Below are 16,328 nucleotides of genomic sequence, written 5' to 3'. Positions count from 1 at the left end.
ATTTATTCTGCTACAAGATAAACCTAAAAACTGTGTCTTTGCACACATCACATCAGTCAATAAAAACCTGTTTTTATATTCTTTGACTCAAGAAGTCCACATCAGGAAAAGTTAGAGTGCAGGCGATTGCTGAAAAAGAAGAACAAATGGCCCCTCTACATGTATTGCACAATTAACTGGTTAACTGCACAATTAATTTAGACCAGCTACACGTGCAAAGTAACTATCATGCTATGAAAAGGTCCATCCAGCTATAAAGTTAAGAGCTGGAAAATGTGTAATAACTTTATCGCTGGTTTCTATTCAGCTTTAATTGTAGTAAGGTCTGTGCCCCTGCAAGACTCAACAGCTGCAGGAGCTTGCTACTTGACAGAGCAGGAGGAGCCCAGGATAGGGATCCTGGGCTCCCCCTGTGCCAGCAATAAGGCAAGATAGGATCCGATGCTGGATCCCACAATCACCTGTCATGCACATGTGGCATGGCAGGCAGCACAGCTGTGTGGATCGTGCATCTGATCCTATCATGTCTTTATCAGAATGTCTAGTGGAACCCAGTGTGTGGCAAAATGTGCACAGTGTATGCCAGTATTATCCCTGCTTCACACTCATGTCAATAGTTCCTCACTTACATATATTTATAATTTAATTTTACTTTTAAGAGGGAAAATAATCAACAATAGATGGCTTTATTATAAAGTACACTGATATGCACTCAACCTATAAATCAAAATACCATGTGTTATGCTGGGAAAACTAAAACACTTTTTTGGTATATTAAATACTTATTGCGTAGTCTGATTTGAGATACAGTAAGTTCCCTTTCAAATAAACTACTTGCACTGACAAATCTGAAGAACATGCATACAGCAGTATTTACATGAGAAAAAATGGCAGTTTGATGTACCCTCAATCCTAAACCGATCCACTAATTCTAAGGTGGAAGCAATATTGGCCCGTCACATGCAAAGAAAACTCAAATACCATTTTGTTTATAAAAAAATTACAGAAGCTGGCAGTACCATTTTATTCAGGTTTTCTGACACTTCTCATTACAAAGCTCTGTTTTCAGTTGATTATATTTGCTAAACTTTAGCCATTCTGACTGATTGGGGGGGAGGGGGGGCGGCATGGAAAGAGAGAAACTGGTCACCCATGAAAAACATTTAGCCATTTCCAGGAACAAAGCTAAGGGAAATTATGCTGGTTGTACATGCTAAAAAAATTAAAAATCTCTTGGCAGTTTTTTCTTTGAAAGCTCTAACACCACCTTGTTCTGAAGCAGAAGGTTGACGTTTAGTAAGGGGGTTGTCTTTGCAACTTACGTGTCTTTTTTATCCCTATGAATATCTGTCAAGTCAGCCAAGTGATAAAGCCTCCGGGGAAAAACTGCAGTTTGTGTATTCTCAGGAGAAACCACTGCAATTTCAGCAGCTAAATTTCTTAGAGATTCCTTGGTCACTGAGCAAAGCCAAGCCTCCCGGAGTCCCTTGTGCTAACCAGACTGGCACACTCCACCTCTTCCCAGCTCCTACCTGGGATCAGACTGCACACATGCCATCCCAACAGAGTGACTAAACACACTTCTGCTGGGCTTTCCCTGTAATGTTGCTCTGGGCCAGCTTGAGCCAAGCATTGTAAAAGAGAGCAAAGAATCTCTCCTGTGCTTTCAGCGACACGCCCAGCTAACACCCAGACAATGCAGAGACGACAGCCTGATTTGAAGGCAGAAGAAGAATGGAGGCGAGTAGTAAAGAAGTAGTCAGAAAAACAGTGATGCTGAGAGCTAGTGAGGTTGCACAGAGAAAAGGACCGAAAAGAAATGCTACAGAGGAAGAAAAACAACTGGGACAGTTGGGAGGGGTGGGAAACAAGAAAAGGTGTGGGTGGAAAAGGAAAGGGAAGGGAGTCTAAGCCTAGCAGGGCACACTCCTGTGCAGTCTGGAATTAAACCTAAATCTCCTGACTTTCACCATTCATTTGCAGACAGCAGAGGTCTGTAAACCCCACTGGCAAAACTAGTGCCAGACTACTGCCATCCGCTGCTCTATTAACTCAAATAGAGTTCTGTGTGGTAGATTTAAATGACTCATAAAGGTGTCATTATACTGCATGGAGCAATTTGTTTTCTCTGCTGCATTTATTTTTAAGTTAGAAATTACACCAAAGCCCCTACTTAAGTTACAATAATTTTATTTAGGCTGTGAAGTCAATTCTAGCATTGTGTTTCTTTGTACAACTTTAACTGAGCCCTCTCTTGTGTGTGCATTATGTTACAGTCTATAATTACTTGATTGCATGATGTTTTTTCCATAGGACCCTACTTCATTCAGTGCAGACCCCCTGTGAGTGTGAAGGAGAACTGTGAAATGATAAAAACTGTTGTCTGTTGGCTCCCCGCTTTATTCGTTGATGAAGTTGGAAGGTGTGTCGTAAACGAGCTAGGGATAGCAAGAAGAGAAAGTATGATCTCAGGCAGTGGTGAATTGCTTCTCTCCCTACTTTATGCTACAGAGTTACTGCATGATGCTAAGCTACTCACAAACTGTTCATAGGTTCTTACCCATGTCTCTGACTTCAGGGCCTGCAATGCAATTTGCAGAAGGTTGAACATTCACAGCTATAGCTGAATTAAATGAAAGTTGTACTTAAAATACTTTAAGTGATGTATAAACACTCCAAGGAAAAAAAAGTTCCAGAGCACCCCAAGTTGGGCACCCAAAATTACAGTTTCTTACTGCAAGCCAATGAGCCTGGACTTCTTCATCCTAGCCAAGAGGATTTTAATAACTACCTGGCTGCTCACCAGTAGGAGAGAAATGACCCAACAATTATATAAGAGTCATTTGGGAAGGTATGGGATACCTAATTAAGGAAAAAAGATTAAAGTAATTAAAATGTAATACTACCTAAACTATTTTGCTGAATAACTACCCAGAGCAACCTAGTCATTTTCTGAATTTCTTGCAACCAACTTCTAGTACTTAGGCTAGTACAGTCCTGTTTTAGGCAAGAGAGTCAGAGTGTGAGTGTTGCATCTGTCCCAGGGCATGTATTGTAGTGGATCTAACAAGGCTCGCTTGCCCTGCCTTTCTTTCCTTCGGATAAGCTATTTACAAGAAAAACATGTCTCACCACCAAAAGTGTTGTGTTTGGTTTGTTACACTGCAATCAAAACAACAGATCTAAAAAAAAAAGTCTGGATTCCTGTACTGCACAGGCTTACAGTAAATTGGATTCTAATGTGGATTCTTTTAACATCTTGATATAATCTAAGACTCAAGAAGCAATTACATAGCTTGGAGACATACAGAGAGAAGTTAATATGGACAGTTCTTGAACAGGTAATGCTACGTCCGAAGCCGATTAAAAACTTTTAAATCACAGTCCTCCAATGCCTTCCAGGTTACTGGACTTCAGCCACCTGTCCTACCCTCTCCAACACAGGCAAATGTAGTATCCACAGCAGTGCTGTCAGTCTTAAGAATCACTCAAATCAATCCATATTTGCTGTACTACTATTAATCATTGGTCTTTCATCACAGACTTTTTCTACCCAGCAATTCCTCACTTCCCTGCTCATTGGACCATTCATCCTCCTATTATCAACTCTAGCTTCTCTTTTCTCCAGGCAACACCCTTTACCCATTTATTTCTATACTCCACTGTCACTCCACTGTAATTATTTTACATTTGTAATTGGATCTATTAGTATCAAATGTATCAGCTCCCCATAGCTTTTGGTCTTCCACTTCACTCTGTTATGATTAGGAGGTTGTCCAACTGATTGCAGAACAACTTCAATACTAGAGTCAATAGGGCCTGGGGATTAAAAATAAAATAGTCAGTAGGCCTGTGCGAAGCGGCTAGTATTCACTTCAGATTCAGCCGATTTGGAGGACAGTGATTTGATTTGGCTGAATCTAATTTGGAGAGCTGAATCGCCAAATCAGCTGAATCTCGGAATCACACAGGCCACATCCCCTGCCAGCCCTAGCTCCCGGCTCTTTGGAAAAAAAAAAATAGCCCCAAGTCACCGGCTGCCGCCAGGTGGGGTGCAATCCCTGCCATGAACCCCTCGCCCGCTGTCCCAGCCCCCCTCTCCCCCACCCCATGGCTGACCCGCCCATCCCAGCTCCCAGCCCTTAAAAAAAAGCCTCAACTCACCAGCTCCTGTGGCAGCCAGTGAATGGGGTTGTTTTTTTTTTTGTTTTTTGTTTTTTTTAAGAGCTGGGGCTGGGCAGAGTAGCTATGGGGGTGGGGGCTGGGACAGCAGGCAGGGAATGTGGCCTGGCAGGGGTCCCCCCATGGTCTCCTCCCCACCCCTCCAGGCCCCCTGCCCTGCCCCCTATTTACCAGTACGGAGTCCGGGTCCAGCTTTCTGCTGTAAGCCAGCAGGGACTGCCCAAATTGCCGAACCTCTCCGAATCTTTTCCAAATCGATTCAGACCTTTTAATTGGTCCCCTGATTCTATTCAGATTCAGGGATTCAGCTACTAAATCAGGTTGAAACTCCTCGGAATTGAATGAGCACCCAAAGCTTTGCATAGCCCTAATGGCCAGATGTCTTGCCATACATTTTGTTCCCTGGGCCAGTCTCCCCCAAACCCAAACTCCACCCCAGTGAAGTCAGGCACTTTCACACTGCTACTGCATCTGCAGTCACCATTTACCAGCACCACCAAGTTGCCACTCATTCCCTTTAAACGCAAGGAGACAATTCTGCAGGTGGTGCACAGAATGCAATACTACCAGTCTTAAGCATTTAAAACTCCTAATCAGAACCCCAAAAGTATGAGTTTAAAAAATAATGAACTTAAAACAATTTCATCTGCCTTCAGGTTTTTCAGCTCTTCACTACAAAGGTGACTACTATAAACTTTCATTTTTCAGTAAAGCAGGGGTCATGAGCTCAAATCTCACTGGAACCTTGTGGTTCCTTAGAACCGAACATGCATCAACTTTATTTTCTGCCAAAAGCAGGGGCCTGAACTAGATGATCTCAGCAAGTCCCTTCCAACCCTACTTTCCTTTGATTTAAGTCAGAGGTGCTCAACCTCTGGCCTATGGGCCAGATACAGTCCACAGTATCGTCATCCCCCCCACAGGGCTTCCCATAGATCCAGAAACTTGGCAGCCGCTTCACCCCCAAATTTCTGGCTCTATGGGGAGCCCTTGGCCCTGCTGACTGAATCTGGTGCCTGAACCCAGAGCACAAGGCTAGGCAGGGTGGTAACTGGGCCCCCAAGGTGCAACCCCAGCATGCAGAGGGCAGGAAAGGGCAGTACCAACCTCCCAGGAACGAATTATGGCACACAGGGGGGGCTGTGCCAGGCCCCGAGACCTGCAAACAGGCTCTGCACCACCCATATGGCCCGCAAGGCCAAAAGGTTGAGCAGCACTGATCTAAATGAAAGTAAAAATTATCTTGCAATTACTGACTTCAGGATTTGTGGGAGGAGAACAACAAATATCACAGGATTCATGATAAAATTCTTGAGGGAGAAAGTCTACGAAATGACTTCTGAAAATGAACTGCAGTACAGTATTCAAGAGATACAAGAAAATCTGACTCCAATGGTCAGAGTATGCTTCAGAAAGTGACAAAGCACAGTTGATAAAGCTACTGCTTGGTTGCAAGAACAGAACAGAAAGTATCATTTCTCCTTGTGTGTGAAAACTTCTATTTTGCAAGTTATTGGGGAAAAAAAGTGTTACTTTTTTCAAGTAGCCCTTTGGTGAAAATTATGTAACATGGTCTCTAGACAAATTCATCATGGTTTGAAACTGTATGAGATTATAAAATGAATTGTAACCATTAAATAATTTAATTGGAATTTGACACTAATGGAATTTGGATTGCCATGAATCTCTGTCCTAGACATTATTATTAAATACTGGTATCATAACCGTGCCCAAAACCTAACAGGAATTTTACTCCTAACTGTATTTAACAGCAACTCCTGCTTTCACCTCCCCCTGCAGCCTCTGTGTTGAGACTGTACACAATGCCATGAAGCATAAAAGCTGAGTAATTATTGGACTACACATTGTTTTCCAAAGTATCATGGGATAAAAAGAAGGGATTTTGGAAAATGGCAAATTACCTTCCCAACATCAACTGCTAACAATGTATGAGACAGCTGCCCAAAATTCTTATGATGCTCAATAACACTGTGTTTTGGAACATGATAAATGAGAATACATCAATGTGACAAACAGTTGTGCCAAAATCATATGGCATGCAGACATACCAAACCATGTTAGCTACAACTATGCAAAACAGCTAAACCTAACATGGTTAAAAACCACAGTATAAAGAGGGCCATAGCCTGTCAATTCTAGTACAATTTGTGAATGCTGTATTATCAAGGATGGATACCAGATATTACAGCATTTGGAACCTGATTTAAGTGAAGTTGAAAACCCTAATGCAGTGGCTCAATTTTTTGGACTTGAGGCATACCTCTGAAAATGCTAGCTCTTAGTTTTCACTATTTTTTTTACTACACAAATATAATTAGGTTTGGCAGAATTCAATTTTTTTTATCATTTTAACAGAAAACGATGTTTATTTTTAAGCATTTATTTTGATTTTTATCAACTTAAAATTCTCAGGCTTGCACAAAATTAGGTGCACAGAGAGCAGACAATTTATTAATGACAGTATACTATTATTATATTGCAGTTTAACCACTTACCGCCTACTGTAACAAATATAACTGCTGTAACTGCCACCAGCTGAGTGGCAGAGCTGCCATCAGTCCCAATTCCACTCATCCATAGCTCCCTCACCCACTTTCTTACTTCCTCTTCCTTTGTTCCCAGTCCCTTGGGGTTTCTGGTGACTGCAGTCCAAACTAGTCAGCACAGTTGTGTACAACTGCTCCCCCTCTTGTCACATACTCCATCTGCCATCATTTTTCTTATGCCCCCTTTCTATAAATTTTAATTATTAACAATGGAAATATTTTTTAATTGGTCTGTAAGCATGAGGTGGAATCAACGTTTATCAATATCTAATTTTTTTTTTAAATCAAATCCTGCCAATGCTAAATATTATAGAGAAATTCTCACCTATTGTGGTCTTGCTCTGTTTGTTGCAATGGAAGAAAGTTTTAATATTATGAATTCCTATGTGAAAACTCCAGATTTATCTTGTGAATCATGTTTACATACCTAACAATGCTAACTCTGTGCCCTGAAAGAATCTCAAGGCACCCTGTTGAAAGTCACTGCCTTAACGTAAATATATCCTGCAACACTACTTCACTGGGGCTGGGGACAGACGTTCAAAAAGCCTGAGACTGAATTGATTCAATCTTTGCAGGTTAGTCTAACCTGGCTAGGCTAAACCAGTTTGTAACTGTAAAGACCCCCCCTCTCCCCCCGAACTGAAAAAAATGCAGGCACATGCCTGCAGTGGCTTCAGTTGAAGCTGGGGAGGAGGGGGGCGGGGAGGGGGCGCTAAAGCAGCCCTCCCTTCCATTCCATAGTACTGAGCTGAGGAGCGACATGGCTAGGCCCTGGCAGGATGCTCCGATTTGGGAGGCGTTTATCCTTCTCCTGACCTGCCTAGCAGGGGAGTGATAACACAGTGTTCATCACCCCATTAAGAAAACAACAGAGGGACATTACCAGCTACCTGTTGATTCTGCCTTTGTCCTGTCTGCCACAGCATAGACCATAGCTAGGATGTGGTCTTCTAGCTAATGCTGTGTGTCTGTGTAAGGGAGAGGGAATGGGGAATCCCTGCTTAGAGAAGGGGGAGGGGCAGAAGCCAGGCAGATGCCTGCAGTCTCTGCCAACTCCAGCCAGGGAGCAGAAGGGAGGGGCCAGCTCTGTTGTGGAGCAGATAGCCCTGCCCAGCCCAGATAACATGCCAAGATGATGGGGAAGTCTGATTTAACTTGAACTAGCAAGGGGACAGATATTATATAAACCAGTTTGACCCAAATCAGTTAAGTCTGATACTACATTCAACCAGGTTGATCTCAAACTGGTTTCAGCCATTTTCAGACTGGTTTATGTGCACTAAACATCTGTTCCATTACAGGTTTAAACCAGTTTCTGATCGCTTAAACCAGTTTGTGTGTAAGGTCTGTCCCTAGCCACGTTGTTTAAATATGTTAAAAAGTCCTTCCTGTGTGTTTGTATCTGTATTACTTCATTGGTATTTGGAAGACAAATCTCTTAAACAATTATTGGTAGTTACAGTACTTCATATTTATAGATCGTAACAATTTTCCAGTCTTGAATAATTTACACCAAAGATTTTTTTTCCCTACTGACTAAAAAAGCAATTTAGTATTGACACATTTCAGATTATTTATTTAAACAAACAAACAAACAAACAAAAAAATCAGTATAAAAAACAAATCCAAGGACTTGTAGCAAAAGAAAACAATGAATAACTAATCCCATTTTGTGTGGGAGTTTAATTTATACTGCTTCTTTGGCAATTTTACTGTCCAAACAAAAACAACTAATCCTGAACCTCGAACTTGCTCATCTTTATCTAAATTTACTAGGTTATGTACCAGCTGTTTGACACAGTAATCCAAAAGCACTGTTATTTACACATGATGAGGATATGAACAATTAGCTAAAGACTAATTCTAATAACAGAGCCCAAACTTACCAGCTGCACAGTATGGTGCATTCTGTACTCTTCTTCACTCTGATGGCGCTGTTGGATCTTTTCATTATGCTTTGCAATGCAGATCTCCTGGAGAAACCAAAAGCATTCTCTATAAAATATACATTCCAAATATCACATTGTAAAAGCCCAAGTGCAATACTTTAAATGGCACCAAGCTTTAAAAGTGACACTGTTAAATGAAGCTTGAGAGAGAACTCTTTCAACAAGCTAGTCTACTTATAGCTAAAAACAAATTGTTTTAAATGCTATCTTTAAGAACCAAAAGGACACACACAGAACAAAGCTACTAGCCAAGTCCAAACAACAACAGAATTAGAGGTAGCTCTGATTTCACATAGCTGGAAGTGTAAAATTTATGTAAATTAGTTGCTTCTATCATTCAAGGAAAATGGGCATTCTGTGCATGCAACTGGATAATAGGACACTTGGAAGTGCTAATTCCCATTTTGCATGTGCAATCCAGACAGCACACACGAACATGGATACACAGTGCAGATACATCTCTGCAGGTAGAACATGTCCACTGTATTCCCCAATGGTTATCTGAACGCCTAAGTGGGGAAAAAAAAAAAAAAGGTTGCATCATCTTGAAGCTCAGCACCTTGTCTCAGATAAAGACATTGAGAAAGATTTTATAACGTCTATGAAAGAGCCTAAGAACAAAAATAATTCCCGAAGTGCACCCAGGGCTGTTTTACAAGAGACAGTAATATCAAAGCACACAGCTTTAACTTGCCAAACTTCACAAAGACTATAGTAAGAACCAGCCACATGGAGCACTGCTTTTAAACATGCCACTCTACGGCAGAAAAGATATGCATGTGCTCAGTCACTGCATCATGGCACTCGGGGCATAACTGAAAGTGGTAGCTTTGGCTTCAGCTATCAAACAACAGACCTATCTTGGTGTTAGAAAAGCTTAAGCAAGTCAAAGAAAAGAAGTAATCATAATTAAAGAAAAAAAATCAAAACAAGACCAAAAAATTACGAACACAACGGTAACTTTCTTCAACTAAAAAGGAAACATGAAAATGCCCTCCCCCCTCAAACACAACCAAGGCTGTCATGGGGGCCACAGATGTAGGCATGTGGCCCCAACAGAAACTACTGTCTGAAAAGTTAAAAAAAATTAAAAGAAATTCAGGTGCAGCTCACAGTACACATTCATACACACAAAGCTCAAAAGTAATTTAGGTATATTATGAAATGCCCGTCTCAACTTTACCAGCAGCAAATGCTATATTATAGTGAATTCTATCATTGTTAATCTTTTAAATACTTCAATAGTCATAAGGTAGAGATCAGGGACTAAACATAGACACTGGATTTTTGATACATTACAATCTGCCTGGCAACTGACTCCCCAGCCCAGCCCCTGGCTTGTTTACTTCTCATTCCATCCAGGAAGAGCAGGCAGCAACTGCTGCAGCTTCCTTAGCCCGACGAAGGGTTTTTGAACCCGAAAGCTTGCTTAATAACTATTCTCCAACCATTTGGGTTGGTCTAATAAAAGATATCAAATTCACCCAAGGAATCTTGTCTGCCTATATCCTTAGACCAACACAGCTACAACCTAAACCCCTGCAACATGGAAGATATCAAATTCAGCCATCTGAAATGGAAACTGTACAACATGAAAAAGAAAGAAGCCAGACTCAACAGCGACATACATTTTCTAAGCCTTTGGAAGAAACACAACTTCATTCCCCAAGGACTAAACATCTACAGTCCCCTGACTACTACACACAACTCCAAATATGCTGCACAGCTATGCAGAAGAACTTCAGAGAAAATTAGAAATCATCTACTTCACCTACTCTACTCCAAAAGAGACCAACTCAGGAAGGAAATCGTCATACACTACAAGAACTTAAAAGAGAGAAATCCATGCATGTTCCCTGACAATATACAGTGGATACGAAGAGACTACGAAAAACTTTCTACAGCATTCATCCTACATAAAAAGAAGAAATGGAACAAATTACTCCAACAACAAGCTCCCCAGCCACAAAACAACCATCAGAGGCAATACCAACACATTACGACCTTCCAACCTCAGACTTGATAAAACTGCAAGCAGCAACCAACCCACAAATATTATCAATCTCTCCACACACACGCTTACCAAAACTGAAAGATCTGTCCTTTCTAGAGGCCTAAATTTCTGTCCAGAAAAATACCCTAATAAAATACTTCAATGTGGAGAACTAGAAGAATTCTTCCGATGCCTGTGCCTCAAAGAATATTTCCACGATCAAACTGAACCCACTCCCAACAACAACTCATCCTCTGACAACATTCAAGAAAAGATCAATGCCAAAAAACCCCAAAAAACATCAGATTGGACACCTCGCAGTGGACGAAACCCTAACCTTGACTGCTACATTGACTACTTCAGGGAAAGAATGAACAATGAAATAATCAGCAACACGCGCCACCACAACAACCTCTCTCTACCAGAGAAAAAGGCCATAGAATCTCTAAGATCTAACCACCAAATAGTAATAAAACCAGCAGATAAAGGAGGAGCCATAGTCATCCTAAACCATGAGGATTACATAAAGGAAGCTAACAGACAGTTCTCTGACACCACCTACTACAAAGAACTACAAGAAGATCCTACACCCCTTTTCACCAAAAAACTCAACAATACCATCAAATCATTTCCACCAAGATTACAAGAAAAACTACAGACCTTGATCCCCCCGCTACCTAACCCAGGGATTTTTTACATGCTCCCTAAAATCCACAAACAAGGGAACCCTGGCAGACCTATCATATCCAACCATGGGACCCTAACTGAGGAAATATCAGGTTTTGTTGAATCCATCCTAAAACCGCTTGTCACCCACAGAGCAAGTTTTGTCCAAGACACTACAGACTTGCTACGGAAACTTAAAAACATAGACCACCTTCCCAGCAACACACTCCTAGCCACCATGGACATTACCAGCCTATATACCAACATCCCACACCAGGATGGCATCCATGCCTGCCTTACATATCTATAGGAACAAGATTACAACCCAGAATACAGACCCAAAGATATTACTGAGCTTATACACTTCACCCTCACACACAACAATTTCACTTTTAATAACACTTCCTCCAGATGATGGGAACAGCTATGGGCACTAAAAAGGCCCCACAGTATGCCAACCTTTTTATGAGCCACCTGGAAGAAGACTTCCTCAAGAACTGCACCATCAAACCCTTACTATACCTAAGATACATCGATGACATCTTCATCATTTGGAGTGAGAACCTGCAATCTCTGATCGAGTTCCACCAGAAATTCAAGTCACCACCCCTCCATCCGACTTTCTTTAGAATACTCCAGCACCAACATCCCCTTTTTAGACACAATGATCAGTATCCAGAAGGGTAAAATACAGACCACAGTATACAAGAAGCCCACAGACCAACATACGTATCTGCACAGAACCAGCAATCACCCGAAACACACCAAAAAAGCTGTGATATACAGCCAAGCCCTCAGATACCACCGCATCTGTACTGAAGAGAACACCCGGGATCTCCACCTCACCAATCTTAAAAAGGCTTTCACCCAGCAAGGACACTCCTCCAGAGAGGTAGATCACACGTTTGAAAGAGCCACCTGGATACCATGTGAAGAACTGCTGCAGTACAGAAGAAAAACACCCACAAATCGCACACCGCTGGTTATGACGCATCACCCATCCCTTGAACCTGTACGGAAAATCCTCAAAAAATTGCAACCCATATTAGAAAAAGACCCTATTCTTAAAAAGATCTTCCCAGAGCCACCCATCCTAGCCTTCAGACAAGCACCGAACCTCGCCAACCTCATCACCAGAAGCAAACTTCCTCAAGCCCAGAACACACCAAAAGGATCCAGACCGTGCCAGGACAAGAAATGCAAAACCTACCAACACATCTCCACCACCCCCACTATTACTACACCCCACAACAGAGCCATCAGCATCCCAGGATCTTACAGCTGCACCTCCAGAAATGTAATATACCTCATCCAATGCACCAAATGCCCTGATGGAAAATATGTAGGAGAGACCAAATAACAACTGCGCACCAGAATGAATGCACACCGGAAATCCATCAAAGACAGAAACACTCAATTACCGGTGGGGGCACATTTCTCACAGGAGGGCCACTCTCTCTCCAATCTCTCAGTCCTGATCCTCAAGGGAAACTTACACAACACTTCCCAGAGACGAGCCTATGAGCTCCATTTCATCAGCCTGCTGGATACTAGAGATCAGGGACTAAACATAGACATTGGATTTTTGATACATTACAATCTGCCTGGCAACTGACTCCCCAGCCCAGCCCCTGGCTTGTTTACTTTTCATTCCATCCAGGAAGAGCACGCAGCAACTGCTGCAGCGTCCTTAGCCTGACAAAGGGTTTTTGAACCGGAAAGCTTGCTTAATAACTATTCTCCAACCATTTGGGTTGGTCTAATAAAAGATATCAAATTCACCCAAGGAACCTTGTCTCACTAGTCATAAGAACTTCTTGATTAACGCAACTGGAAACTGAAGTCTTTTCTTTATCCAAAGAACAGGTATATCAAAAGTTCCAGAAGTTTTCTATAAACTAAACTTTATAGACTGTAGTAGTAAGTTTACAAAGATGACAAGTTTCAGATGAGACATGCTCTGTTAATGTCCCTGCTGTCTTATCTTTGCTTCATCATCTCTCTGAAGACGTTGCAAGACAGACATGATTGTGACAAGTTGAGAAAAAGAGTGGAAAGAGAAAAAAAAACAAAACGCTGCTCATCTCTAGTTCTTCTATTAGTACATTTTTCTGAGTCAGTTTTACTTTAAAACAAATTAAGAGCCAAAATAAGCGCTTCGAGCAAGTCAAAATTGGGGTAATGGCGCAAAACCCCAACAGCCTTGACTTTCTAGCAATCAAGAACTAAACAATTCTAATACATTTTAGTTCTCTTACTGTAAATAACTGTATTAATGAAAGTATGTATGTGCTGATTTGGAACTGCTCAAACAAGACCTGAAATCTGAAAACTGTTCAAGTTACACTTATTTAAAGATAGGAAACAAAGATCTTGAATTGTGGTGCATCCTCAAAGTTAAGATGACTAAACGTTCAATTCCTATTTTTAGTATATTTTCCTCTCCTTGGGTTGTAAGACATGATGATTATATGTTAATTAAAATAACAATGCTGAAATTTAAAATGGGAAAATAAAGGATAATAGCAATACAACATACTAAGGTCTTTGTTCCTCTTCACCTTAATTTCAAAATTCTGAATTTCACACAGTTAGCCAAGATGCACATTATTTGCCTTTTTCAGGTTTAATTTCAGAAAGAAGGTAGGAAGAAACAGAGAGCAGTCCACCCCTTCATAGATCATGGGTCTACTTTCTATAGGAATGTCGAAGTGTCTTTCTGTTTTCTCTCTCTCTCTCTTTTTTTTTTTCTTAAGTAAAAAAATTTAAATTTTACAAATTAAGATTTTTATTCACCACTGGCCCCTGCCAAAAGAGACCAACTTTTCCAGCCTTTGTCACTTGATAAAACTATCATGGTTAACGAAAACACATAAAATGAAACACACATGAAATGGAGCAACAGGAACATTATTTTATATATGAAATGTTTTAGTTCCCATGTCTCTGTTTTTTTGAGAGAATGTGGTGGGAAACAGTGTCAAAGGCCTTCTTAAAGTCCAGGAAGACGATATCCACCTCGATGCCCTCATCCAGGGACTTTGTGACCTGATCATAAAAGGAAACCAGGTTAGTCAGGCAGGATCAGCCCACAATGAACCCATGTTGGCTGCCCCTGAGCATTACCTCCCCTGCTGGGCCCTTGCAGATGTGTTCCTTGATAATTTTCACCTGTAGGTTGGTGATCCCAATCTACAGGGCTGGACATATGATACTTGTACTGAAATAATTTAGATCCATTTTTACAGTAACTTACATTTCACTGGGATCTGAACTGGACAGGGCACAGCAATTCCAGTATAGCTGCACACACTGCTATTTCTATGCCTTAACATCCTGTGAGAAGAGAGCATGTAACAGCCTATTTGCTTTCTGCAAATGGATACTCTAGTATGAACTGCAAACATAACGTATCTTCACTGGTGTAGTTTACTCCCCAATTTTTCCATGTCTAATTCTACAATGGAGTCAAGTAAGCTAAACATTGTGTGCCTACTCTCGCAAGGTACCAACCAGTGTCCTCAGCCTTTTCAGACTTGAGGCATTCCTTGGGAAATTCTAGCTCTTAGTTTTCACTAGTTTTTTGACTACAGAAAAATTCTGATTTTTGCAATGGAAAAATTGCTGTAAGACCACAACAGGTCAGAATGTTTTTAACACTGTAGATGCCTATTTGAAATCTCTGGGTTTATCTTGTGAATCATGTTTGTAAACGTAACAGTGCTAACTAACATCGTGTGGTACCCCGTAGCACCCTTGAAAGGATCTCACGACACCAAAATGCAGCAGCATCCTGGCTGAGAATCATTGGTACAGACAGATGCTACAATTGTATTACTATCAGAAGATACTGAAACACTGCACTGAAAAAGCTTGTAATGTCTGCATCATTCTACAGTGATATGAACGTAGCAAAACTGCTCCAACTTGAACCTGCTTCATCCAAGTGATTTATGACAGCTAGAAACAGCTTTAAAAATTGGCGGATCCGGTGAAAATCAAAGCCCTTATTGCATGATGGATCAGCATGATGGGTCAGATGAAGAAGTTTCAAAATAGAATGTCTTCTGTAATTTGTGTCTGCGCTGCCTCCCAGTCTTGAGCTGTGTTCAGAATGGGAGGGGGGAAAGGGAGCAGAGGGAGTTTGGTCTGGGGGGTTTTCAGCCCCTTCTGGAGGGTGGAACCAGTGTATTGGAGCCCCCACTTCCAAGGTGGGGGGGCTCCAATTCAACCACACCACCCTCCAGAGCTGGCTGGGAACCCCTAGAATGAGCTCTCTCTGCTCCCTTTCCCCCCCTCCCCTTCTGAAAACTGCATCCTTGCAGGGAGGAGGAGCCTTTGCTGGGGGAAAACTGGCTGCAGGCTGGCAGCCAACAGATAGATTCCCCTTCCTTCTGGAATCAATGGTGAACTTCTGTTTGGTCTGGGGATCGTTGCAACAGAACGCTTCCAACAATGCATTCTTAGTTACAGCAGGGAGCTGCACATCTACTCTATTAGGATTAGGGGCCCTTCTTTTTAAGGTCTGTATAAACAGGCATAGTCATTTCTGTCAGAGAAAAGTCACAGCTCTTGGGCTGGGTGGCAATATTCTTATGCTTACTTCTTACTCCACAGGGCATCTTACTGATTTCAGTAGGACTCTGTGGGAATTAAATTGTTCTGTCTTTCTTGCACTAAAAGCTTTTACCGATTGCATGGAAATCTAAGCAGCCACTGATTAGATGCAGCAAGATGAGGTAACAGGAACCAGAAAGTAATGATCTCTTAAGCCAGTTTCATTGACCGGCCAGTTTCATTGACCCAGCCATAAAAGGATGGGTCTCCAGAGGATGGAGTATTTTAGGATCTTAACCACCATTCCAGGGTACGCTCCTAAAGGCAGCTTTCCCCACCTACACCCTTCTTTCTCTCTCTCTGCTGTTCTCTCTACCAGGTTCTTCTTTATAAATCCAGTTCCCTCATACA

At 41.6% G+C, this 16,328-nt stretch overlaps 1 protein-coding gene across 1 annotated transcript in view; it reads right to left on the bottom strand.

The window, feature by feature from the left end:
- JMY (junction mediating and regulatory protein, p53 cofactor) overlaps positions 1–16,328 on the bottom strand; it is a 109,428-nt gene that overhangs the window by 16,096 nt on the left and 77,004 nt on the right. The window contains exon 7 of the mRNA XM_006263718.4: positions 8,639–8,725. Coding sequence (XP_006263780.3) covers positions 8,639–8,725 — 87 coding nt within the window. The remainder of the gene's footprint in view (positions 1–8,638; positions 8,726–16,328) is intronic.

Source organism: Alligator mississippiensis, chromosome 3, assembly GCF_030867095.1.
Source record: "Alligator mississippiensis isolate rAllMis1 chromosome 3, rAllMis1, whole genome shotgun sequence".
In the NCBI taxonomy this organism is placed as follows: domain Eukaryota; kingdom Metazoa; phylum Chordata; order Crocodylia; family Alligatoridae; genus Alligator; species Alligator mississippiensis.
This window is presented reverse-complemented; position numbering and strand designations above follow the sequence as displayed.